This window comes from Gopherus flavomarginatus, chromosome 23, assembly GCF_025201925.1.
Source record: "Gopherus flavomarginatus isolate rGopFla2 chromosome 23, rGopFla2.mat.asm, whole genome shotgun sequence".
NCBI lineage: Eukaryota > Metazoa > Chordata > Testudines > Testudinidae > Gopherus > Gopherus flavomarginatus.
The window spans coordinates 14,585,659-14,610,325 of NC_066639.1; the positions used below are offsets into that span (position 1 = coordinate 14,585,659).

Genomic DNA, 24,667 nt, shown 5'->3' on the forward strand with positions numbered 1-24,667 from the left:
TGGCTCCCACAGCCCCGCCCCCCCGCCACAGGCCGGGAAGGAACCCAGGCGTCCGGCCGCACCCCCGCTCGCCCCGTGCGCCGAGCCCGCACGTGTCCCCCCAGCTGCCGCTGCGGTGAGGCGCCGGCCAATCGGCGACCGGCGGGGCGGGGCCGGCCGTGGCGCGGGCCAATGGGCCGCGGCGGGGGGCGGGGCCGGGTCACGCGCGGCCCTGCATGCCCGGCCGGGACACGCCCCTCGGGGGCGGGGCCGGGCGGCCTCACGCGGCCGCCTGCATGCCCGGGGCCCGACCGGCCAATGGGAGCCCGCGAGCGGCAGGGCGGCCAATGGGCGGCGAGCGGGGCGGGGCCGGCGGCGGCCAATGGGGGCGAGCGGCGAGGGGCGGGGCTGGGCATGGGCTGCGCAGCCGAAGGGGCAGATCGGGGAGCGGCGCCGCGGTGAGTGGGGCGCGTGGGGCTGAGCCCGTGGGGCAGAGGGGGGCGCGTGGGGTGTGGGGCTCCCGTGGGGCTGGGGGCCCCGTGGGGTGTGGGGATCCCGTGGGGCAGAGGGGGGCGCGTGGGGCTGGGGTCCCCGTGGGGTATGGGGATCCCGTGGGGCTGGGGGCCCCGTGGGGTGTGGGGATCCCGTGGGGTAGAGGGGGGCCCCGTGGGGTGTGGGGCTCCCGTGGGGCTGGGGGCCTCGTGGGGTGTGGAGATCCCGTGGGGCAGAGGGGGGGATCCCGGGGGGCTGTGGGCCCCGTGGGCCAGGGGGGCTGTGGGGACCCCGTAGGGGGAAGTCGGTGGATTGAGTCCGTGGGGGTTGTGGGGATCCCGTGGGGGAGCCAGGGGGCTGAGTCCGTGGAGCAGGGGGTCCGGAAGGTTTGGGGGCCCCGTGGGGTGTGGGGGCTGTGGGGATCCCGTGGGGCAGAGAGGCTATGGGGGGGCTGTGAGGATCCCGTAGGGGAAAGGGGGGAGTCGGGGGGCTGGGTCCGTGAGGCTGGGGGCCCTGTGGGGCAGGGGGGCTGTGAGGATCGCGTGGGGGGTCAGAAGGGGGAGCTGGGGGGCTGAGGCCGTGGGACTGGGGGTCTGGAAGGCCTGTGGGGGGTCCCGTGGGGCGGGGGAGCTGTGGGGATCCTGTGGGGCAGAGGGGGGAGCCAGAGGGGCCGCGTGGGGCGTGAGGTATCTCGTAGGGCAGAGGGGGGAGCTGGCAGGGTGAGTCCCTGGGGCTGGGGGTCTGGAAGGGCTGGGGGCCCCGTGGGGTGTGGGGGCTATGGGGATCCTGTGGAGCAGAGGGGCTATGAGGGAGCTGTGGGGATCCCGTGGCACAGGGGGACTGTGGGGATCCTATAGGGCAGAGGGGATGTGGGGGTCCCGTGGGCAGGGAGGATATAGGGGGGTTGTAGGAACCCATATGACAGGTGGACTGTGGGAGGTCCCATAGGGCAGAGGGTCTGTGTGGGGGCTGTGGGGATCCCGTGGGGCAGAGGGATTGTGAGGGGGGGCTGTGGGGATCCTGTGGGGCAGAGAGGCTGCAGGGGGCTGTGGGGGATCCCATAGGGCAGAGGAGCTGTGTGGGAGTGCGGAGGGCTTTGAAGTCCCATATGGCAGAGATGCTGTGGGGGCATCTATAGGGCAGAGAGGCTGTGGGTCCCTAGGGTGAGGGAGTAGAGGGGCTGGGTGAGAGGCTAGGATTTGAGAATTGGGGATCCCATAGGCTAGAGCGGCTGGGGAGCATGGGAGTGCAGAGGGGCTATGGGGGGTCCATAAGGGGAGGAACTAAGGGGTTTGGGGGATTTCATAGGGCTATGGGATGGCTCGAAGATCCTTTATTGTGGGGGGCAGGGCTAGCCTGGAGGGGTGCCTGTAGTGGGAGGGGCTGGCATGAGGGGGTCTCTTAGGGCAGAGAGTCTGGGATATCTATTGGGCATCCATGGAGGAGGAGGGGTTTGGAGGTGTCTGTAGGATGGGGTGGAGCAGGGAAGTGAGGGGCTGGCCTGGGGGTTATATGGGGCAGAGGGGATTGGGGTCCTGGGTTTATGGATGTGAGGGTCCCATAGGGTATCCATGGGGGGTGGAGTCAGGGGTCTATGGGAGGAGGCGCTGCGGGGGCACCTTCCCTCTGGCATGGGACCAGCCCATTACCCCCCCCCCCGCCCCCCTGGACACAGGTTTACACCCCACTCCCCTGAATTTTCCTGACATGACGGATCAAGGGCGTTGGGGGTCAGTAGGAGCTGGAGGCTCTGTGGGGGGGTTGGGGGCATGCTAAGTTGCTAGGAGTTGTACCTGGGGGATGGGCTGATGAGGGTGCATTGGGAGCTGACAGCACCGTGGGGGAGTTTTGGGGGGCTCCCAGACAGGGCTTGTGGGATCTGAGCAGCGGGCGGGTGGGATCCTCTGTGGGGGGTCAGTGGAGCTGTGCAAGGGCCCCGGAATCCCCCTCTTTATGCTCCAGTGCCCCACCCCAGAGCTAGCTGCATCTCAGGAGCCCACACCTGGCCAGCCACGCAATGGGGGGACCCCCCCTGCGGATGAGCTGGGGAGGTGGCTGGGCTCCGTGGCTGGGGCTGACAAGTGCATGTGGGCCCCTTTCATAATCGCCACGAGTGGCTTATGTAATCGAGGCTTTGGAGAGGGGCCCGCTCGCCTCGGCGGCGACTGAGTCATTGTGTTGTGCCCCCCGCCGCCCCCTCGGCTGCCGGGCCCAGAGCCCCGGGAGAGTGGCGTGTCGGGGAGGCTCCCGGCGCGTTTGGGCTGGAAACTCTTTGTGTCTTTCCCCGGCCCTGCTGCTGCAGCCTTGCTCTGTGCGTGAGGTGTTCTTTGTGTGTGTGCGCGCGTCAAGGGTAGTGACGCAGGAGCGCACAATGGCAAAGCTGAGCCAGGGCCCCAGGAGTCCTGGCTCTCCCTCTTCCCCCATTGTAACTCACCAGCCCCCACTCCCCTTCCAGAGCTGGAGATAAAACCCAAGAGTCCTGACTTCCAGCCCCCCCTGCTCTAACCACTAGCCCCCACTCCCATCCTAGAGCTGAGGAGAGAACCCAGGAGTCCTGGCTTGCAGCCTTTTGGGGTAACTAGGCTCCATGGGGACCCGGAGGAGCAGGGTTCACATTCCTTGCCACGGCTGTTCTCCTTGCCAGTTACTGGGACTGGTAAATACCGCCTGTCTTTTTGGGAAATCTCCCAACTTTGTACCGAAAAGTCTCCGTCTCGATCCCTCCTGGGCCCAAAGAGGAGAAGCCCCGTCCGCCAACCAGGAGGCTGCGTGTGTCCTGCAGATCTGCCCGATGCTGGATTCTCCAGTGCCCTCTGACCTTTGTGGGGGGGGGGGGCGGATGGCTGAAAAAGCCAGCTTAGCCGCTCATGGGCTGCCGGCGTACAGATTACGGCTGAGAACATCCATGCCCTGGGCTGTCAAGAGGATCAGGGGCTCTTCCTGGGAGCCTTACTGCTCTCCAGGCCCGAATTAAAGGCCATCGGTTCCGTTCCTAAAACAAGCGTCTCCTGAATTCCTGCTTTTGTCTGGCTCGGGATGACCCAGAGGAAGGTAACCGTGTCTCGTCCTCCCTCCCCTCCAGGAGAGAGCCGGATCGTCTGGTGCTAGCCCCGGGGGTTTGCACAAAGCCCGCGAAATTCTGCGCCGTGTTTGGGGATGCCGAATCTCCTGCGTGTATTGGGAAGTGGAGGACCGTTCGCGCCCGGCCGGCTAAAAGCACGCTGGCGAGCTTTCTGCGCGTCACGGGTTGTTTTGGAAAGAGCCGGTGTGCCGGGGTTACTGTCAATGTTGCAATCCTGGCGTGTGTCAACCCGTGAGATTGCCATAATAAAAAGTACAGTAGGGCAGAGGTTATTGGAGCGCTCGGTCTGTGTTGGCACACAGGGGTGTGTTAGCGGGGCGGGGGGCGTGGTGCCTGGTGCTGTGTTTTGCCACGTGCAGGGTTTCTTGGACTGCATCCAGCTCCACCGCTGTCTGTTCTCCGGTCCCACCGAGGTACCCACGGCTCGTCCCCCGGAGATGAGTCCCGGTTTGCTCAGCCTGGCTCCTGTCGGTTTGAGGCCGGACGGCAGGGGTGGTCCCGGAGTGGGTTTTTGGGGATGGCGGGAGGGAAAGAAGGGGTGATGCCTGGGGTGCGTCTGCACTGCGGCTTGGAGCATGCTAAGACCAGCCGTATACAATGGATGGGCCAGAAACACGCCGGGACATACTCCCACCCCCTCTCCTTCTGCTGCTGTTTTCAGCGCGCTAGCGCGTGTCTGTCTACTGGCAGTGGTGGATCCCTGGTTCTGGGAGGGAAGTAGGGTCTGGTGGTTAGAGCAGGGGGGAGCTGGGAGCCAGGACTCCTGGGTTCTCTCCCCAGCTCTGGGAGGGATGTGGGGGCTAGTGGTTAGAGCAGGAGGGGGTGGGAGCCAGGACTCCTAGGTTCTCTCCCCGGCTCTGGGAGGGACGTGGGGGCTAGTGGTTAGAGCGTGGGGGGGTGGGAGCCAGGACTCCTGGGTTCTCTCCCTGGCTCTGGGTGCAGCCAACGAATAAATTAGCCTGTGAGAGCTGGGGAGGGAGTCGCTGTCTCCGCCCAGCCTGTGGTTAAGCCAAGAGAACACACTGTTCCCGGCGCTCTGCCTTGGTTTATTTCCACACGACAAACTTGGCCCGGGGCGGGGCGCTGGGCAGAGCTCGGGTGCTTTTATGCCTGCCCCACATCCTCCGCCCCCGGGACAGGCCAATGGCAGGCGCGCTGCTCCGGTGACACCACCACGGCGCCTGGAAAGCCCCCCGGGGGGCTGGCGTGTTGTGTAAGGAGCTGCCAGGCAGGTGCCTGGCTGGGAAATATTACATAAAGGCCCCTGTGAATGAAACCACCACAGGCTGGAGCGAGTGACCTGGTTATGTCAGGAAGCTGGCTCAGGGGGGCTCCGGTTACAGCTGACTGGGTGCAGGAGACGCATTTCCTGGACTCCTGGGTTCTTTCCCTGGCTCTGGGAGGGGAGTGGGGGCTAGTGGTTAGAGCAGCGGGGGCTGGGAGCCAGGACAGCTGGGTTCTCTCCCTGGCTCTGGGAGGGGAGTGGGGATTGGTGATTAGAGCAGGTGGGGCAGGGGGCCCGGACGCCTGGGTTCTCGCCCCAGCTCTGGGAGGGAAGCAGTGAACTTCTCAGAGCATTCATTCCCTCCGGCTCTGTCATCCCTCGCCCGCCCTGTGTAATTAACCCCTGGCAGGAACACTGCACTTCCCCTGAGTGGGCTGGGTCAGGGGGCCCCCCGCTCTCCAGAGCCCTGCATCAAAGGGCTGGCGGGGGTGGTGGGATAATGGCCCTGCAGGCGAGCGGGCCTGGCGGTGGGAAACAATGTAGCCGGCGGGGAGGGGGGCTCGCCAAGCAGCTCGGTGTGGAGAAGAGGGGGCCAGATGGGGTCCGCTCCTGACCTGCGGGCGCGTGGGCGTGAATCCGGTGGGGGACCCAGGCCTCCCATCCAGAACAAAATGAACTCCCGGGAGCGCCAGGCCTTTGCCCTCAGAGCTGTCTGCAAGGGAAACTGAGGCTAGCTGTGCTTCTTGTCCACGGTGCAGTGGGGAGGGGTAGCTCAGGGGTTGTAGCATTGGCCTGCTAAACCCAGCGTTGGGAGTTCAATCCTTAAGGGGGCCATTTAGGGAACAGGGGTAAAAATCTGTCTGGGGATTGGTCCTGCTTTGAGCAGGGGGATGGTCTAGATGAGGTCCCTTCCCACCCTGGTATTCTATGAGTCTAATGTGTGTCGAGGCCTCAGGGCAGCCAGCCCCTGCCCCACAGGGCATGCAGTTAGAGAACAGGAGATGGTGAGATTGGGGACAGGGAAGCTGGAACAGAAGCCAGTCCAGGGGTCTCAGGTCTGTGCTGTCAGTCCATGCCTCAGTTTCCCCAATTATAAAATGAGGGTGATGGCCCGGGTTTGCCAGGATAAATGCATGAAAGACTGAGCGGTGCTCGTGTACTATGGGGACCATACAAGTGCTCGACCCAAACGCAGCTCGCCCGGCTGAGATCCCCTCCGTTTCTGGTCCTGGCGGGGCTTGGCTTTGAAGACCCTGCCCTCTGGGCCGGTGCTGGGAGCAGCAGGTTTGCTCTGGGGCTCCTGGCTGAGTGCTCCTATTTACTGACAGTGCAAATATTTATCAGCAAAAGGGGACCAACGCAGCTGCCTTATCAGCCAGCGTGGGCTAGAGTCAATATTTTCACCCCTCCTGTGCCTCCGTTCCCTGCTCCTCTTTGGGGACCTCTTATCTGCCAAAGAAAATAATATTTACCAATGCCGGCCCTCCTGCCTGCTGCTTACTACTGAATGTCGTTCCCCCCTCCCCGGTGCCATCTGTGACTCTTTGGTCCTGGCATCTGGCAGTCTGGATTTGGCCTGCAGTCTGCCTGTCGACCACCCCAAATGCGCTTGGAGCTGTACAAAGCCCCAACAAGTAGGTCGGTCCTGCCCTACTGGGTCCCCTTCCTTATTATGAGCGGCTAAGGCCATCCTGCTGCTGACCATGACCCATTCAATCGGGCATCTCTGGAACGGGTTTTTTTCCCCCAAGGTCTGGGTGGTGGATCCAAGATGGGGTTTTAAGGAAATTGAGTCACACGGTTAGAAAGGATCCGGGTGAAAGTTTTGGATTCAGTTGTGGGTCTCCCCTCCGCCCCCCCCAGTTTGTAAAAATTTTCCAAATTTCCCACATGGGCCGGGAAACCTCCCAAATCTGCCTTGTTTCCAGCCCCGTGGCACATCCTGCTTGGCTCTGTTTTTTCCGCCCCCATCTGATTTGGTGCCCTGCCAGCAGCTGGCATGCGGTTTGTTGATGCTTTTGCTGGTTGATTATGCAGGCAGACCTGGCTCCCGTTGGTCGGCCCGTTTGGCCAATGAGAGCCGCCCCGGAACCAGGGGTGGCAGCACCGCCGTCCACGTGCGAGGCTGTGTAACACGGCGCTGACATCACCCGGCGGTCGGCCAATGCCGAAGCCGCCGGGCGTTACACAATTGGGGGCAGCGTCTCTGCCGAAGCCACTGGGCGCTGGTGGCATTTGGGGGGTGCCTGGCTGCAGAGGATGCACCCTGGAGCCCTGGGCAGCCAGGAAGAGCCGGCCGGCCGTGGCGGGGTTTGCAGCACCGAAGAGAGGCAGAACCCCAGAGACGTGCCGCTGTCATTGTGAGTCTGAAATCCGCCCCCGTCGTTGATTTCGGCCCCTTTGCCCCCCTTGACGGCTGCGGGCGCTCCCCTGTTCTCACCGCCTTCCCTCCCCCTGCGCAGCCTTTCGGATCTAGGGCTGCGGGCTCCTCCCCGGAGGTCAGCTGGGTGCTGACACACGGGGATTTGTTCGGCCAGCACACAATGTTCTCTCTGCAAAGGGAGCAGTCGTTCCGACTGCCCTGCTTTGCCAAGACAGGGCGTGCCAGCTGCTGGTTTCCCTGCCTTTGGCCTTCGTCACTGGCATGCTAATTAGCCCTGGGAAGCTGTATTCATTTATTTTGTAGGGCGAGGCTTTGCAACGCCGCCAGGGCAGGGGGTGGAAAGCCGGCGCGGGAGATGCGTGCCCCCGCTTTGGAGAGACAGGTGGCTGGTTAGTCCGATGCGCGTGTAGCAAATGTGTTCATAAACAGCACAGGCGAAAGGATGCAAGAGTTGTAACTTGCGGAGGGGGTGGGGGGCAGGAAATGAAGCAACAGTCTTGGGATGGGGGTCGTGGATGACTGGATTTGTTTTGGAGATGGGTCTCGAAAGTCTTCCAGGGGAAGCGTTTAAAATCGAGTCAGCTTTGCAAGCAGGTCCGTGTTTTTGACTCCTCCTTTCTTGAGCTTATCAGACAGGCAGGAGCTGAAATTTACTTTCTCTGCTGAGAGACACCAGTCATTTCCCCCCACCCCCCCCGCCCCAGCTTTGCTGCTGGATTCACTTAAATCAGGTTTTAAACCAATTGAGTGCGGCTGGTGCATGCCCCGGGGCGGGGGCTGTTTGGGGGGCTTGGCTTATCTTTGCCCGGCAAAGACTGGAAAAGTGTCCGTGCAGCTCTTTGCATCAGTTTCAATCGCTTAAAAATCCCTCCCCTTAAATTCAATTGGGGCAAGGTTCTGGTGTAGACACACACAGCCCCTTTGTGGCGATTGTATCTGGGTTGCAGACGCAGCCAGGTCAGGGTTCGCTTGCTTAGAAACACCTTTCCCTGCTAAATAAGTGTGTGCGGGCGTAGCTGTTTGTTCTCCTCCTGCTGCGTGTCTGTTTCTCGGGGCGGGGTGTGTGTGTGTGTGAAATCCTAGCAAGTGGTAGGTTTAATGTTGTCTTTAGAAAAGGTAGAATTTATTTTTTTTTCCCAGGGCCAACTCTAAGCTTTAATTTTCTCTTTTATTATTGATTTGGGGCTATTGAATCAAGGTTTAATTTATTTTTTAAACATCTTAGTTTCACTCGCCCACAAGGCCGTGTGGACGCACTATATTCCAGTTTCAATCAACTGGGAGGAACCTTACAGAATATCGAAATCAGAACAGTTCTGGGGTAGTTGAAGCAATACGGCTTTGGTGTGTAGCCAAGGCCTTAATCTGAAATAAGAGCGCCCTGGTCTGATTTGAATTCTCTCCATTGCTAGTGTAGACGAAATCTGAACAGGGTGCACTTGCTCCAGAATAAGCAGCCACATAGAGACTTTCACACACGTCATTAAAGGTGTGCATCTAAGGCCACGTCTACACTACAGCATAAAATCGAAATTACTAAAACTGGTTTTATAAAATTGGTTTTATAAAATCGATTTTACGCGTCCACACTAGGGCACATTAATTCGGTGGTGTGCGTCCATGGTCCTAGGCTACCATCGATTTCCGGAGCAGTGCACTCTGGGTAGCTCAGTAAAAGAATGAGACCAATAACTTCGATTTCCATCCACACTAACCCTAAATTGATATAGTAATATCGATTTTAGGGTTACTCCTCTCGTTGGGGAGGAGTACAGAAATCGATTTTAAGGGCTCTTAAAATCGATTTAAAGTGCCTTGTAGTGTGGACGGGTACAGCGTTAAATCGATTTAACGCTGTTTAAATCGATTTAACGCTGGAGTGTGGACCAGGCCTCAGTGGACTGAACTCTTTCCATGCCAGCAGGGGTGTAGGCAAGCACTTGGGGAACCATCTGGTTTCCCCAATCGGTGTAATGTTTTGGGCCAAAATGACCACATCTATCCATCCATCTATCCGTCAGCAATGATTGTCTGTCTAAAGAAGAATTTTTTTTTTTTTTAAAATCGATTTGTTGGTGTACGTATCTGTCAGGACCCGAGCACCCCATTCCCAGTTTCTCTGGTAACCGCCTGTTGACTTCCCCCATCGCTGCCTCTTGTCGCCAGGGGAACGTGGCGCGCGGTGCTCGGGTCCCGGCTGGTAGCTAAAGCGTTTGAAATGAGCGATTGTTTGTAGGCACGGCCGTGGGGCTTTCGGGGGGGCCCTGTGGGTCTGGCAATGGGCGAATCCGGGTCATTCCGCGGCGTCTTGGCCGACTCGCTGTTTACAAACCCTTGGCTCCGGCCCAGACCGGCTTAGCGCCTGTCTCTCGGACAGGCTGCTAAGTATAGCCGGCTGGCGAAGAGCTTACCGGCCGAGCGGGGAGAGTCCCGATAAGAGGCTGGAAGCGAACAGCTGAGCTAAGAATAGGCCGGCTTTGGTGCCTGAAATAGACCCACAGCGGCTCTCCGGGGCTTAGCGCTCCCGGCACGGCCGTGGGCCCCACGTGACCAAAGGGGCTGACATCTGGGGTGGGGCTCGGTGCCCGCACCTCCGGGCTGTGCCCCAGGGTCCTGCCCGACCGACGGCCAGGGGCTGGGGCCTGGCTGTCGGAAGTCATGCAGCGGAGAGGAGGCGTGGGCTATGAGCCAGGACGCCTGGGTTCTCTCCCCAGCTCTGGGAGAGGAGTGCAGTCTAGTGGTTAAAGCAGAGTCGGTGGTGGGTACCAGGGCTCCTGGATTCTCTCGCTGGCTCTGGGAGGATAGTAGGGGCTGGTGGTTAGAGCAGGGGGGGCTGGGAGCCAGGACTCCTGGGTTCTCTCCCTGGCTCTGGGAGGGGAGTAGGGGCTGGTGGTTAGAGCAGGGGGGGGCTGGGAGCCAGGACTCCTAGGTTCTCTCCCTGGCTCTTGGAGGGGAGCGGGGGCTGGGAGCCAGGACTCCTGGGTTCTCTCCCCAGCCCTGGGAGGGGAGTGGGGGCTGGTGGTTAGAGCAGAGGGTACCGGGCACCAGGACTCCTGGGTTCTCTCCCTGGCTCTGGGAGGGGAGTAGGGGCTGGTGGTTAGAGCAGGGGGGGCTGGGAGCCAGGACTCCTGGGTTCTCTCCCTGGCTCTGGGACGGGAGTGGGGGCTGTCGGTTAGAGCAAGGGTTGCTGGGTGCTAGGACTCCTGGGTTCTCTCCCCGGCTCTGGAAGGGGAGTAGGGGCTGGTGGTTAGAGCAGGGGGGGCTGGGAGCCAGGGCTCCTGGGTTCTCTCCTCGGCTCTAGGAGGGGAGCAGGGGCTGGGAGCCAGGACTCCTGGGTTCTCTCCCCAGCTCTGGGAGGGGAATAGGGGCTGGTGGTTAGAGCAGGGCGGGCTGGGAGCCAGGACTCCTCGGTTCTCTCCTTGGTTCTGGGAGGGGAGTAGGGGCTGGTGGTTAGAGCGGAGGGGCTGGGAGCCAGGGCTCCTGGGTTCTCTCCCTGGCTCTGGGACGGGAGTGGGGGCTGTCGGTTAGAGCAAGGGTTGCTGGGTGCTAGGACTCCTGGGTTCTCTCCCCAGCTCTGGGAGGGGAGCGGGGGCTGGTGGGTTAGAGCAGAGGGTACTGGGAGCCAGGACTCCTGGGTTCTCTCCCTGGCTCTGGGACGGGAGTGGGGGCTGTCGGTTAGAGCAAGGGTTGCTGGTTGCTAGGACTCCTGGGTTCTCTCCCCAGCTCTGGGCAGCGTTTGTCCCGTAGCAGTGTATTTTTGATGAGTAATAAGCCGGCCTGTCCATGTTCCATGGGGTGTGATGGGGAGCTCCCTTTCTCCCACCACCCATCGGGGCGGGGTGTGCGCCAGGGCTGGCTGCGCCCAGGGAATGGGGGGTGAATTGAGTGGTAAGCGCCAGCGGGGTGGCCCAGCCAAAAGCCTGGCACGGTGGTCACAGCAGGCGAGGGCAGAGGTGTGGGGGAAAGATGGGGGAGCCCTGGCATTGGGGTGCTGGACCTGGGCCGAGGGGGGAGTCTGTGTCGGAGCCAATCCACCCCCCAGGAGCTGGGGAGGGGGTTCCCCCTGCAGCCCGGATCTTGGAGTCGGGGGGCCCGGTGCCTCTAACCCCAGCTCCCTCTGCTCTCACAGATACAGCCTGCGACGTCTCCGACCGGCTCTGTCTCTAGCCCCGAACCCCGCACCTCCCCACGGGCTGGGGGATGTCCCCAGATCCTCCCCGATCATGAGCGCCGGCTGCGAGCCGGGCCAGGCGCCCTTCGAGGAGGGAAGCGTGGGCGGGGCCGGCTCCGGAGCCCCCCGGCGGGCCCGGGCCACTGACGACATGGACGCCACCAGCAACGGCTCCAGCGGCACCGAGTCGCACGGGCGGGACTCCCTGCACAGCGACCGCAGCAGCAGCGGGAACGGCAAAGACTCGGCCCTGCTGGAGACCACCGAGAGCAGCAAGAGGTAGGGAGAGGGGGGTGGACCCCGGCGTCCGGGGGCGTGGAGGCCCCTCTGGGTCTGCCTCGGGGCACCCCACTTTCCGTGCCGCTCCAGCGGGGCCGCGGTTCTGAACAGCCCCCCGTTACTCTCTCCCCCGCAGCACCAACTCGCAGAGCCCATCTCCCCCCAGCAGCTCCATCGCCTACAGCCTGCTGAGCACCAGCTCCGAGCAGGACAACCCCTCCACCAGCGGCTGCAGGTAGGCGAGCACAAGCGGTGGGGGGCCGGGGTGGGGGGTGCACGCAGCCCTAGGGGAGATCCTCTCTCCCCACTCTTCCCCCTATACTGCAGCATGGCTGATGCACATCAGCTGCTCTCCCCTCTGGAGAAGCCAGACTGTGCAGAATTACAAGTGGGAGTAAAGAGGGGAGTAGGGGCCAGTGGTTAGGGCAGGGAGGCTGGGAGCCAGGACTCCTGGGTTCTTTCCTTGCCTCGGGGAGGAGAGTGGGGTCTGGTGAGTTCGAGCAGGGGGGCGGGGAGCCAGGACTCCTGGGTTCTCTCTCTAACTCTGGGAGGGGAGCGGGGACTGGTGGTTAGAGCAGGGGGGCCCTGGAGCCAGGACTCCTGGGTTCTCTCCCCGGCTCTGGGAGGGGAGTGGGGGCTGGTGGGTTAGAGCAGGGGGGGCTGGCAGCCAGGACTCCTGGGTTCTCTTCCTGGGTCTGCCACTGACTCACAACATGACCTTTGGGCAACTGCTCCCTTTCCCTGCGACTGGGCCCCGGTGGGGGGGTGCTGGTGGCGGGGGCTTGGCCTGTGGCCCGCTGGCTCACCCGTCCCGCCCCCCCTTGTAGCAGCGAGCAGTCTGCGCGGGTGAAGACCCAGAAGGACCTGATGAAGGCGCTGAAGGAGATGAAGATCCGGCTGCCCTCGGAGAAACGCGGCAAGGGCCAGTCGGGCACCTTGGCCACCTTGCAGTACGCGCTGTCCTGCGTCAAGCAGGTCCAAGGTAGGGGGTGCTGGGCTGGCGGGGGGGGGGCGCTGGGCCGGTTGGGGGGCGTGGTGCACCGGCTGGGGGTCGCTGGGCCAGCGGGGGAGTCCCAGGCGAGATCCAAGGGACCCACCCGCCCCCTCGCTGTCTGTGGTATCGCGGAGGCTGCCGGGCAGGGCCGTGCCCGGCCTGTGGTGGGCAGGGGGTGCCCGCGCTCCCAGTGCTGACGGGTCTCTGCTCCCCCGCCCCCCCCCCACAGCCAGCCACGACTACTACCAGCAGTGGGCCATCGACGAGAGCCAGCCCTGCTACCTGGACGTGGCCACGTACACCATCGCCGAGCTGGAGGGCATGACCTCCGAGTACACCCTCAAGAACCCCGTGAGTGCCCCCCCCCCGCCCCCTCCTCGCGGGAGCTGCTCCCGGGATCTCACCCCGGCGCTGTCAGCCCTCTCCGGCTCTCCCCGGTGTCCCAACTGCCCCCTGTCCCCGCAGGACACGTTCGCCGTGGCCGTCTCCTTCGTCACGGGCAAGATCCTCTACATCTCGGACCAGGCGGCCTTCGTCCTGCACTGCAAGAGGGACGTCTTCAAGGGGGCCACCTTCGCCGAGTTCCTGGCCCCCCAGGACGTCAGCATCTTCTACGGCTCCACCGCCCCCTACCACCTGCCCTCCTGGAGCACCTGCACCTCGGCCAGTGAGTGCCTGGGAGAGGGCCGGGGGCTAGTGGTTAGAGCAGAGGAGGCTGGGAGTCAGGACTCCTGGGTTCTTTCCCTGGCTCTGAAAGGGGCACAGAGCCTTCCCAGCCCCCCGCTAACCCCCCGCCCCTTGGCCTTTGTCTCCAGCTGCGGCCGCTGTGGACTACACCCAAGAGAAATCGGTCTTCTGCCGGATCAGGTGAGTTCCACCTGCGGCAGGCGGGGTGCCGTCTCTGAGGGGGTGTAGCGCTGGGGGACCCCTAAGGAACTGGGCTGTGCCCGGCATTCAGATCCCACGCGGCAAATCCCAGCCGGCTTCCCTGTGCCGTGCCGGACCCCCTATGGCCTTGTGCCCCACATCCCAGCGTCTCCACTGCCGCCTTCTCGCTCCCGCCGGGCCAGGCTGCGAGACGGGCGATCCTCGGGGCTGCAAGACGGCCCCGGATCCGTCCGCTGGGGTCCAGGCTCCCTCTTTGGGGAAACCAAGCTGACCTTGTCTGTGCCCCCTCTTCCCCCTCGCTCCCTTCGGCGTGGGCAGTGCCGCTGGGAGAGGCAGGCACCCCGTGTTCACAGCAGCTCCCAGGCAGGGGGCTGGGAAGGGGACCCCGTGTTCCCAGCTGTCCCTGGGTAGAGGGGAGAATCGGGGGCTGAGGTGGGGACCCCACAACCCATGTTACTAGCTGTGCCTGAGGTGGGGGGTCTGGGGCAGGGAAGGGGACCCCGTGTTCCCAGCAGCGCCTATGGGAGGTGGGGCTGGGAAGGGAACCCCATGTTCCCAGCAGTCCCAGCGGCGTCTAGGGGTTCTGGGGTGGGGAAGGGGGCCCCGTGTTCCTGGTGGCACCTGGGGGACGTGGGACAGGGAAGGGGACCCCATGTTCCTAGCCAGACTGAGGAGGGATCAGGGGCTAGGATGGGGAGCTGCGCCGGGGGCTGGGGCAGGGGGCTCCTGCGGTTGTCGTTGCTGGTTGGTCCCGGTCTCCTCTGGCCTCTGGTCTTATTGCAGGCGTTTGTTTCTCAGTGGAGGCCGCGGCCGTGGGCGCGAGCTGTATTACACCCCCTTCCGGCTCACCCCTTACCTGGCCAAGGTGCGCCCCGCGGCCGGCGCCGAGGGCCAACCCTGCTGCCTGCTCATCGCCGAGCGCATCCATTCGGGATACGAAGGTGAGCTGGGGCGGATGGGCCAGGGGAGGGCCCCTCGGCTTCTTCCCTCTGCCTGTGCCCTCCGCTTTGTGTCCTGACCCCCGCCTGTGTCTCGTCCCCCCAGCTCCCCGGATCCCGCCCGATAAACGGATCTTCACCACCAGACACACCCCCAGCTGCTTGTTCCAGGACGTGGACGAGAGGTGAGCAGGTTGGCAGAGCCTGGGATGCAGGTGGGGGGAGACCCACTGTCTGTCCGGGCTGCCCCCCAGCAGCACAGCGAAGCTTGGAGGGTCCCCAGTGAGCCACTGTCGCCCCCCTACCTCCTATCGCTTTGGGTCAGCCTTGTCTGTAGCTGGGCTGTGGGTCCTGTCGAGGCCAGGACCTTGGTGGGTGGTGGGGCCGTCCAGGGACCCCAGCTCACGGTGTCTGTTTTCCCAGGGCTGCCCCCCTGCTGGGTTACCTCCCCCAGGACCTGATTGGCACGCCCGTCCTCTTCTACCTGCACCCGGAGGACAGGCCGCTCATGCTGGCCATCCACAAAAAAAGTGAGTGTGCGGTGGGGGGAATCCTGGGGGTGTCTGAGTGAGGAAGGGGGAATCCCAAGGGTGCCGGGGGGAATGAACCAAAGGGTGAGTGCCATTTGCGACTCCCCATTCGGACACTGACTCTAATCCACTCTCATGCTTCAGGGCTTCAGCCTGGCGCCTGCCGGGGTCAGGAAGGGAGATTGGTCCCCCTGTGCGATTGGCAAAATCTGTGCAGGGAATTTTTTCCACCTTCCTCTGAAATGTCCGAGCTCAGCTCCAGGGTGGGCTGGTGACCTTAGCTGACACATAGAACCTCTCCCTAGCTGTCCGGGTGATGGGGCTAGCTCTCCGTGGGGTCCAGCGCCTTGCCAGGTTTGGGGTCAGGGAGGAATTCTGCCCCCACCCCAGCAACATCAGCCCGGCCTTTGGCAGTTTTCACCGACTGGCATCATCGGGCCTTGTCCAGTCAGTTCCCTGCAGTGCAGAGGCTGCAGGCAGAAGGGGCTGGGAGCCAGGACTCCTGGGTTCTCTCCCTGGCTCTGGGAGGGGAACAGGGGTTGGTGGGTTAGAGCAGAGGGGCTAGGAGCCAGGACTCCTGGGTTCTCTCCCCGGCTCTGGTGGTTCGAGGAGGGGGTCTGGGAGCCAGGACTCCTGGTTCTCCCCCCGGCTCTGGGAGGGGAACGGGGTGTGTGTATCTCAGGCCCTGATCCGTGTTCCCACCCCCCCAGTTCTCCAGTGTGGCGGGCAGCCCTTCGACCACTCCCCGCTCCGGTTCTGCACCCGCCACGGCGAGTACGTCACCATCGACACCAGCTGGTCCAGTTTCGTTAACCCCTGGAGCCGTAAGATCTCCTTCGTCATGGGGCGCCACAAAGTGCGCACGTGAGTACCGGGTCCCCCCTCCCCCGGCTCCGCAGCTCTCCGGCTGCCTCGCGGTCTTGGGGGCCACCCACCTCACCCTGACCCTTCTCCCCCCTACCGCACAGGGGTCCCCTCAACGAAGACGTCTTCATGGCCCCCAAGGCGCTGAAGATGCGACCGCTGGAGCCAGACATCCAGGAGCTCTCGGAGCAGATCCACCGGCTGCTGCTTCAGGTGGGTCGTGCTCCCTTCTTAGCCCCCCATCGCCCCCCCCCACCAGATGCCTCCCTCTAAGTGCTAACCCCCCCCCACCTTCCCTTCCCCCCACAGCCTGTGCACAGCAACGGCTCCGTGGGGCTCTGTAGCATGGCCAGCAACACCTCCCACGAGCAGTTCCTGAGCGCGGCCTCATCCAGCGACAGCAACGGCCTCCTCGCCGAGGAGACGCCGGCCCAGCGGCCGGTAAGAGCCCCAGCTCTGGGAGGGGACTGGGGGCTAGTGGTTAGAGCAGGGGGGCTGGGAGCCAGGACTCCTGGGTTCTCTCCCTGGTTCTGGGAGGGGAGTGGTGCCCAGTGGTTAGAGCGGGGGTATGTGTGGGGGAGACTGCTCCCCTTCCCACAGCCCTGACCCCACCTCTTGTCCCCAGATGACTTTCCAGCAGTTCTGCAAGGACGTGCACATGGTGAAGAACCAGGGCCAGCAGATGTTTATCGAGTCCCGGACCAAGCCGCCGCCTGCCAAGCCCCCCACCGCAGGTGAGAGTCCTGGGCCCCTCGCGGCTAGAATGGAGGCAGATTGGAGGGGAGGGGGGTTTGCCAGCCTGGGTACCAGCCCCTCTTCGGTCACCCCTAGTCGCTGGGGAGACGCAGGCAGGGCCCCTGTGTGGGGCGGATCGAGGGCAGCTCCAGCTGATCTGGGTCCCCCCCCCTCGTTCCAGGCCTGGAGATGTCCCAGGACGGCAATGGGCCAGGCAGGGAGGCCCCATGTGAGGCGCAGCGGGGCCCGGGCCAGGTGGTCTCTTCTGAGGAGTCCGGCAGGAAGGAGCCCTCCAGTTACTCCTACCAGCAGATCAACTGCCTGGACGGGATCATCCGGTGAGCAGGGGCTGGGGACCCCAGCTCGGAGCCGTTCCCCACACTGGGAGTTCACCCGGTGCTGAGATGCAGCCACCTCTGGGGCAGGGTGGCCGGTAACCCAGGGACCCCTCGCCCGGTGCTGAGATGCGCCCACCTCTGGGGCAGGGCGGCTGGTTACACAGGGACCCCTTGCCCGGCGCTGAGATGCGGCCACCTCTGGGGCAGGGTGGCTGGTTGCTCAGGGACCCCTTGCCCGGCGCTGAGATGCAGCCACCTCTGGGGTGGGGCGCCTGGCTATATAAGGATCTCTCGCTAACCCTGGGACCTGTGGCTTTTTTAGGTATCTGGAAAGCTACAACATCCCCAGCCGGGTGAAGCGGAAATGCGGCTCCTCCTCATACACCGGCTCGTCCAACTCCGACGACGACAAACAGCGGGCAGGCCGGGAGGCGGCTGGCTCGGCAAAAGGTAGCGTCCCGCCTGCCCCGTTCGCCCCATCCCTCCCTGGTCCACCTGTTGCCCTCTCCCCACCTCTGGATATTACCGGGGATTGCTGGAGGCAGGTCCAGATGCCGGCCCGGGGGCAGCTGCTGCTAACGGCCTGCGATCCATCCGCCCGGCTGGCGGCGCCGGGTGAAATTCGGCCGGCGGGAGCCACGTTTCGGGGCCGTCGACGTCCCCCCCTTCGACCGCCTCGAAACGCTTCTCTCCCGTCCGTGTGTGAACGTTTGCTGGCTCCCGACGCCAAAACTCCCTTGAAATCAGAACGATTTGGGGGCACATTTGGGGTCGCGGCCACGTTTTCCCCGCGGGAAAACGGCCCGGGACGGTTGTTTATCCCCTCGTCTGTCTTCCTCGCCGCCCCGTGCCGCCCCAGGGACCGCGGCACGCCCCCCCCCACCTCATTAACCCCTCGTTGTCTCTTTGAACAGATGCGGCGGAGGAAATGCTGCCCAGCTGGTCCAGGAGGGAGGAGGAGGAGCCCGCCGCGGCGGTGGGACCCGCGCTGGCCCCGCTGGCTTTGCCCAGCAAAGCCGAAAGCGTGGTGTCCCTCACCAGTCAGTGTAGCTTCAGCAGTACCATCGTCCACGTGGGAGATAAGAAAGCCCCGGAATCGGGTACTCGAGGGGAAGCGCCGCTGGGTGGGGGGTAAGGGGGGGGGCCCCGGCCCGGGGCCGTTTCGACCCCGGGGCCGCCAGCGGGGAGGGAGCGCAGTGGGGCGGCTCCGGCCGGGTGCCAGGCGGCTGGATCTGCCGCTGGCTCCCCGGCACCCTTCCCGGCAGTGGCAGGGAGCCGCCCGGTCTCCCCCTGCCGTCGGGGGGGGCCCCCCCCATCTCCGCCGCATCTCAGTGACAGCGTAAGATTCAGGGGCAGCCTCCGCTCCCCCCCCCGCACCCCGTCACCTCTTCCTTCCCCAGTGTGGCGGGGCAGGGTGGGGGGAGCTGGGTTTCCCCCGACTCCCCATGTGTATTTAATTTGCCTTTTTCCCCCTTACCCCACGCCTGCTGTCAGCACACCCCTGCGGGTGACTCCGGAGAGGGGGAGGCGCTGGATTCGTGGCCCTCCCCGAATGGATTTTCATTTCCCCCCCCTTTTATTTGCCTCCCCCTGACAGGTGTTTTCCCTCTCTTGTTTCCTTCCTTAGTGGCGACCGAGTTGCCGGCGAAGCCCCCGCTGGGTTGGGGGGGGGGGTTCCCCCAACAAAGCACAGCTGCTTGGCAACAGCCCCTTGGCTACGGGGAGCCCCCACACAGGGTCGTCTCTGGGCATTGGTGGCATGATGGGGGGAAGGGCTGGGAGCCAGGACTCCTGGGTTCTCTCCCCGGCTCTGGGAGGGGAGTGGGGGCTGGTGGGTTAGAGCAGGGGGGGGCTGGGAGCCAGGACTCCTGGGTTCTCTCTCCCGGCTCTGCCGCTCGCGCACTGCGTAACGTTTCTCCCTGCACGCGGCTCCATGCGGCGGCCCCCCCAGCTGACCTCGCCTGCCCCCTTGCTCTCTCCCCAGACACGGCGATGCTGGAGGAGGGCCCCGCGCCCCCCGACCGGGAGCAGTACCGCCGCGTGGGGCTCACCAAGGAGGTGCTGTCCGTGCACACCCAACAGGAGGAGCAGGCTTTCCTGACCCGCTTCCAGGAGCTCAGCCGTCTCCATGTCTTCGACGCGCCAGCCGGGCGCAGCCGTCAGGAGGGGCCGGGCGCCGAGCCAGGTGGGGTCTTTGTCCGGGGGGGGCGGGTTCGTGCCTGGCCCCTGTCCTCCCTTTGCTAACCCCCCGCCTTGTCTTCTCCTGGCAGGGCACCGCGGCCCGCGGCGGGGTGCCGGCCGGCGCGGCAAATCCAAGGCCAAGCGTGTCAAGCAGCACCAGACGTCCGACAGCACCGGCTCCCCGCCTCCCCCCGGCCCCTGGCCCCCCTCGGCCACCTCCCTGCCCTTCCCCGCCGTGCTGCCTGTCTTTCCGCCCAGCCAACCCCCTGCCGAGCCTGCCCCCCACTTCCCCGCCCCCCTGGTGGCCCCCGTGGTGGCCCTGATGCTCCCCAACTATGTCCTGCCTCCGCCGTACTTCCCAGCCCCCTTCGGGGAGCCCTTTGGCCCCCGCCTGCCCGGCCCCCCCGAGGCCTCGCGCTCCACCACGCCCGAGCGGCCCGACTCGCCCCCCTTCGACTCCCGCTGCAGCTCCCCGCTCCAGCTCAACCTCCTGCAGATGGAGGAGGCCCCCAAGGCGGCCGAGTGGCAGGAGGCGCCCGGTGGCCAGGCTGGCGGGACGCCGGGTGCTGTCGAGCTCGGCCCTCAGAAAGAAACCGGCCTGGTAAGGAGCTGTCCGCTGGGGAGGGGAGTGGGGACTGGTGGTTAGAGCAGAGGGGGCTGGGAGCCAGGATTCCTGGGTTCTCTCCCTGGCTCTGGGAAGGGAGTAGGGGCTGGTGGGTTAGAGCAGGGGGAACTGGGAGCCAGGACTCCTGGGTTCTCTCCCCAGCGCTGGGAGGGGAGTGGGGGCTGGTGGGTTAGAGCAGGGGGGCTGGGAGCCAGGACTCCTGGGTTCTCTCCCCAGCGCTGGGAGGGGAGTGGGGGCTGGTGGGTTAGAGCAGGGGGGCTGGGAGCCAGGATTCCTGGATTCTCTCCAGAACCCCCACCCCTGTCTTGTGAGGAGGGTGAGAGTTGGAGGAGGTGCATATGCAGCCCCCCAGGTCCGTCCTGATCTCCCCTCTCCTCCCATCCCGGCAGGCGGAAGGTCAGGACTCGTCCAACAACGATGCCCTGTCCAGCTCCAGCGACCTGCTGGACCTGTTGCTGCAGGAGGACTCGCACTCGGGGACCGGCTCGGCCGCCTCGGGTAGCGGCTCCGTGCGCAGCGGCTCCAACGGCTGCAGCACCTCAGCCAGCGGCACCAGTGAGTGACAGGCTGGGAGTGGATTGGCTAAAGCCGTGGTGGGGGCAGAGCCAGGACTCCTGGGTTCTCTCCCCAGTGCTGGGAGGGCAGTGGGGGCTGGTGGGTTAGAGCAGGGGGGGCTGGGAGCCAGGACTCCTGGGTTCTCTCCCCGGTTCTGGGAGGGGAATGGGGGCTGGTGGGTAGAGCAGGGGGGGCTGGGAGCCAGGACTCCTGGGTTCTCTCCCCGGTTCTGGGAGGGGAATGGGGGCTGGTGGGTAGAGCAGGGGGGCTGGGAGCCAGGACTCCTGGGTTCTGTTTCTGCCTCTGGTGCTGATTTGCTCCTTTCTCCCCTGCCCCCCTCCCCGCTTTTCTCCCCCTGCCCCGCGCAGCCAGCAGCAAAAGCAGCCACACCAGCAAATACTTCGGCAGCATCGACTCGTCGGAGGCAGAGCGGGCGAGGCAGCCGCCGGGCAGGGTGGGGGCCGGCGAGCAGTTCATCAAGTACGTGCTGCAGGACCCCCTCTGGCTGCTCATGGCCAACACTGACGAGAAGGTCATGATGACCTACCAGCTGCCTGACCGGTGAGGCGGGGAGGTGATTAGGGGGGCAGATCTGGGGTGGGGCAGAGGCTGGACTCGCGATCGGGGGGCAGATCGGGGGGGCAGAGGCAGGGCTGGCAATTGGGGGGCAGATCAGAGGCAGCAGAGGCGGGGCTGGCAAGGGGGGAGGTGATTGAGAAAGAGGTGGGGCTGGCGATTGGGGGCAGATCTAGGGGGGAATAGGCAGTCCTGGTGGGGGGTGGGGGGGTGATTGGGGAAGAGGGGGGGCTGGCAATTAGGGGGAGGGGGAGGTGATCGGGTCAGAGCGAGTGGGGAGCTGACCGGGTCACACAGGGGAGGGTGACAGGCAGGGAAACGCCCCGGGGTCTTGGGCAAGGGGCAGCGCTGCAGGTGGGGGGCAGAGCCGGATCGCCCCCACCCTTGACACCGCTCTGTGCCCCGCAGCCCCGTGGCCGCTGTGCTGCAGGCCGACCGGGAGAAGCTGCGGGAGATGCAAAAGCAGCAGCCGCGCTTCACGGAGGAGCAGAAGAAGGAGCTGGCCGAGGTGCACCCTTGGGTGAAGAAGGGTCTGCTGCCCAAGGCCATCAACGTCATGGTGAGGAGGGCCCGGACCCACCCAGCTCCCTGGGCACCGGGTAGGGGGATTGTGATGGATTCGGTCACAGAGACCGCCTTGGGACTGTCACCCGACGTGCTGGAATTACCTCTGAGCCCGTTTTCCCTGCCAGCCTGGGTCTCCAGCACCCTGCCCTGCTGAGCCAGACACGCCAGCCTGCTGCAGCCCAGACCCAGGTCTGGGCCGTGCCCCACAAAGCTGCAGACTTAACTGAAAACAGCTCAGCAAGTGCTCCTGTCTCCAGCCCCCAATGGGATCCAAACCCCAAACAAATCCGTTTTACGCTGGCTGCAGGGTCAACTCATAAACTGCCCAGCCCTTATGAGAGAGATGCACAGCTGTTTGCTCCCCCGTTAATCACTTATCTTGGGTCAATTAATAAGCAAAAGTGATTTTATTAACTATAAAATGGAGGATTTAAGTGGTTTCAAGTAGTAACAGACAGAACAAAGTAAGTTACCAAGCAAAATAAAACAAAACACGCATGTCTAAGCCTAATCCATTAAGAAACTGAATACAGGGAAATCTCACCCTCATTAAGCTTCTTTCACAGACTTGTCTCCTTCCTAGTCGGGGGCCAATCCTGTCCCCTGGTACAGCCCATGTTAGTTCCAGCTGTGGTGGCAACTCGGGGATTTCTCACGACGGGCAGCCCCCTTTGTTCTCCCCTGCCCCTTTTATAGCTTTGGCCCAAGGTGGGAATCCTTTGCCTTGCTGGGTCCCCACCCTCCTCAATGGAAAAGCACCCGGTTTAAGATCGATTCCGGTATCAGGTGATGTGGTCACATATCTTGTGAGACCGACCCCCAGGGAAGTTTGCAAGTAAACAGCCCTTTACAACCAATTGTTCTAGTCCACGGGAGCCATCCAGCTTCCAACCCACCATTAATGACCCACACTTTGCATAATTACAGTAGGCCCTCAGAATTAACATCATATTCCCAGTTTCAGATGCAAGACGGATACATTCATACAAATAGGACGATCACACGCAGTAGATTATAAGCTTTGTAATGATACCTTACAAGAGACCTTCTGCGTGAAGCATATTCCAGTTACGTTGTAGTTACGTTCACAAGCGTATTTCCATAAAACGTTACGGAGAACATCACGGGGGTGCCCCAAGTGCACTGACACCCTCCCTGCTCTCTCCCCCAGGCTTGTGTGGACTGCGGCAGTAACCCGGCCTCCCGCCTGGCACCTCTCTACGACACGGAGCCGCACGCCATGGAGCTGAGCGCCACGCTGGAGCCCATGGAGGAGGGCAGCGGCGCCCCCCCCTGCCTGGACATGGCCATGGAGGAGGAGGAGGCGGGGCAGCCGGCCCGGCCCGAGGCGGGCTCCGAGAACGCTGGCTGAGGCCCCTGCCCGTCTTACCGCACACTGCCAGGCAGCGCCGGCTGCCCCTCGGAGCCAGGCACCCACATGGGATGGACCAGAAGTGCCGACCCGGCCTTGGCCCCGGGACTCAGCCAGGTCGAGCGCAGAGCCGAGCCGGGCCCCGCTCCGGACCCTACCCTGCCCGCGGGCGCCCCCCGGAGGCCGGAGCTGGCCCTGCGCAGGGTGGAGTATTTATTTTTGGAAGGTTTTTTTTGTATGAAAAGGCGGGACAATAAACCGTCCCCGCAACGTCCCTGTGAGATCCGCTGCCTCCTTTGTGGGCCACCCCCCGTCTCAGGGAGTGTCATGGCCTACGGGCTTCCCCGACCCCCTGATGCGCCTCTCTAACTTTTATTGTCCACCTGGCACCAGTCTCTGCTATAACCAGTAGACCCCACTCCCTTCCCAGAATCAGGGATAGGACCCAGGAGTCCTAGTTTCCAGCCCCCTGCTCTAACCACTACATCCCCTGCCCTCCCAGAGCCAGGGAGCGAACCCAGGAGTCCTGGCTCCCAGACCCCCTGCTCTAACCCATCAGCCCCCACTCCCCTCCTGAGTCCACGTTCCTTCTGCCACCGTGGGAACTGTCTGCTCCAGCTGCCCGTGCCCACCCAGCGCCTGCCCCACTAACCTGATGTTTCTAAGCCACGCGCTCCCCTGCCCTGTGGGGGGGGGGGCAGCACCCACAAACGTGGCTGGTTTTCATCCTTGCCTGGGGGGTTAGGGACCCCCTTGATGTATGTCCCCCGGGCCAGGCTGCGGCCCAATCTGAATGGGAGTCGCAGCGTGGGAGCAGGGCAGCTCTCACTCTGTGGGGTCCTGCGGCCCGGTGCGCTGGCCGAGGCCCCGGGCAGCCTGGCAGAGCGGTCGCCCAAGAGCTCTGTGGGTGGTTAAAGTGGGAAGACGCTAGGAGCCGGCTTAGGGGAAGGGACAGTTTGAGATGGGAGGTGGGAGAGCTCATCGATCCGGCCAAGCTCTAACGAGATCCATGGGACGTTGGCGCCGGCCTGACTCCGCCAGGAAATACAGGGCGAGTTTTTCACTGCCAGCCAAATTAAGCCTGGGCCCCGCGTTGGCCCTCTTCTCCAAGTCGTGACCCCAGCGGAGGCGGGAGGGGAGACTGGCTCGCGAGTGGACGGACTTGTGGGCATGCCAGTGTACGGAGCTGGGGGCCAGGAGACAGCGTTTCCTATTTACAAAGGCCCCGTGCAAAACGGGAGGGGGGAAGAACAACATCCTGGTAGTGGCCCCCAGGGCCTGAGTGAAAGTAACCCCTGCTGCCTGTGTCTGCCGAGAGCGTGAGGCTGTTGCTGGGGGAGCAGGTAGCTTACCCCCAGCTGTGGCTGCTGAGTATTTGACCCCCTCGCTGTGAGAAAGGGGGGCTGCCCCTCGTGACCAACGCTGCCTGAGTTTGCCGAGAGCCTGAGCCCATTGCTGCGAGAAGAGGGAGCTGCCCCCCGTGAGACCACCGCTGCCTGTGTCTGCCAAGAGCCGGAGCCCCTGATGGCATCATTCCTGTCAGGGCTGAATCCTGGTTTTCACGTCGCTGTTTCATCGCCGCTCATTGTAGTAGCTGGGAGTTTGAGAGAGGCTGGAGTCCTAATGATCAACTCGTGTTTGGTTACTTTCCTCAGGGCACCCTCCCTTCCTGCTACTGGTGCCCTGGGAGGTGGGCAGGGCTTCCCTCGCCCCCATCCCTGGGGGCATCTCCCCACAGGCGCACCACCAGGTCACTTTCTGCTTCATCCTTCCCTGTGTGATTGCACCAAGCCTTGTGGGGCTGCCAGGCACAGGGGGCTGGTTTTCTGGCAGAAACGCGCCCCCCCCCCCGGCACTAGGGCCTTTGAATCCAGGCTCAGGGCTCTTACCCAC

At 63.8% G+C, this 24,667-nt stretch overlaps 1 protein-coding gene across 7 annotated transcripts; it reads left to right on the forward strand.

Moving 5' to 3' along the window:
- Window positions 1–388: 388 nt before the first annotated feature.
- PER1 (period circadian regulator 1) lies at window positions 389–23,033 on the forward strand. 7 transcript variants are annotated; one of them, XM_050932731.1, is made up of 23 exons: window positions 389–437; window positions 11,291–11,611; window positions 11,748–11,846; window positions 12,439–12,593; window positions 12,835–12,956; window positions 13,071–13,272; window positions 13,421–13,472; window positions 14,292–14,434; window positions 14,538–14,616; window positions 14,855–14,961; window positions 15,672–15,825; window positions 15,930–16,038; window positions 16,135–16,266; window positions 16,451–16,559; window positions 16,742–16,898; window positions 17,221–17,348; window positions 17,813–17,998; window positions 18,883–19,083; window positions 19,169–19,680; window positions 20,094–20,259; window positions 20,628–20,820; window positions 21,244–21,394; window positions 22,574–23,033. In XM_050932731.1, exons 1-23 carry the CDS (start codon window positions 394–396, stop codon window positions 22,772–22,774), a joined length of 3,723 nt encoding a protein of 1,240 aa, XP_050788688.1. In that variant the 5' UTR covers window positions 389–393; the 3' UTR covers window positions 22,775–23,033. The 7 variants fall into 7 exon arrangements, with proteins under 7 accessions (XP_050788688.1, XP_050788689.1, XP_050788692.1 ...); XM_050932732.1 differs by lacking the exon at window positions 389–437 and adding an exon at window positions 2,089–2,201; XM_050932735.1 differs by lacking the exon at window positions 389–437 and adding an exon at window positions 5,410–6,412.
- The last annotated feature ends 1,634 nt before the right edge of the window (window positions 23,034–24,667 follow it).

Excerpts from the sequence above, each read along its gene's own strand:
- PER1 (XM_050932730.1), top strand. The coding sequence starts at position 7,038 with ATGCACCCTGGAGCCCTGGGCAGCCAGGAAGAGCCGGCCGGCCGTGGC. Across the intron at positions 16,899-17,220 it reads TGCCTGGACGGGATCATCCG|GTATCTGGAAAGCTACAACA; the intron begins GTGAGCAGGGGC and ends TGGCTTTTTTAG. Across the intron at positions 20,821-21,243 it reads ACCTACCAGCTGCCTGACCG|CCCCGTGGCCGCTGTGCTGC; the intron begins GTGAGGCGGGGA and ends TGTGCCCCGCAG.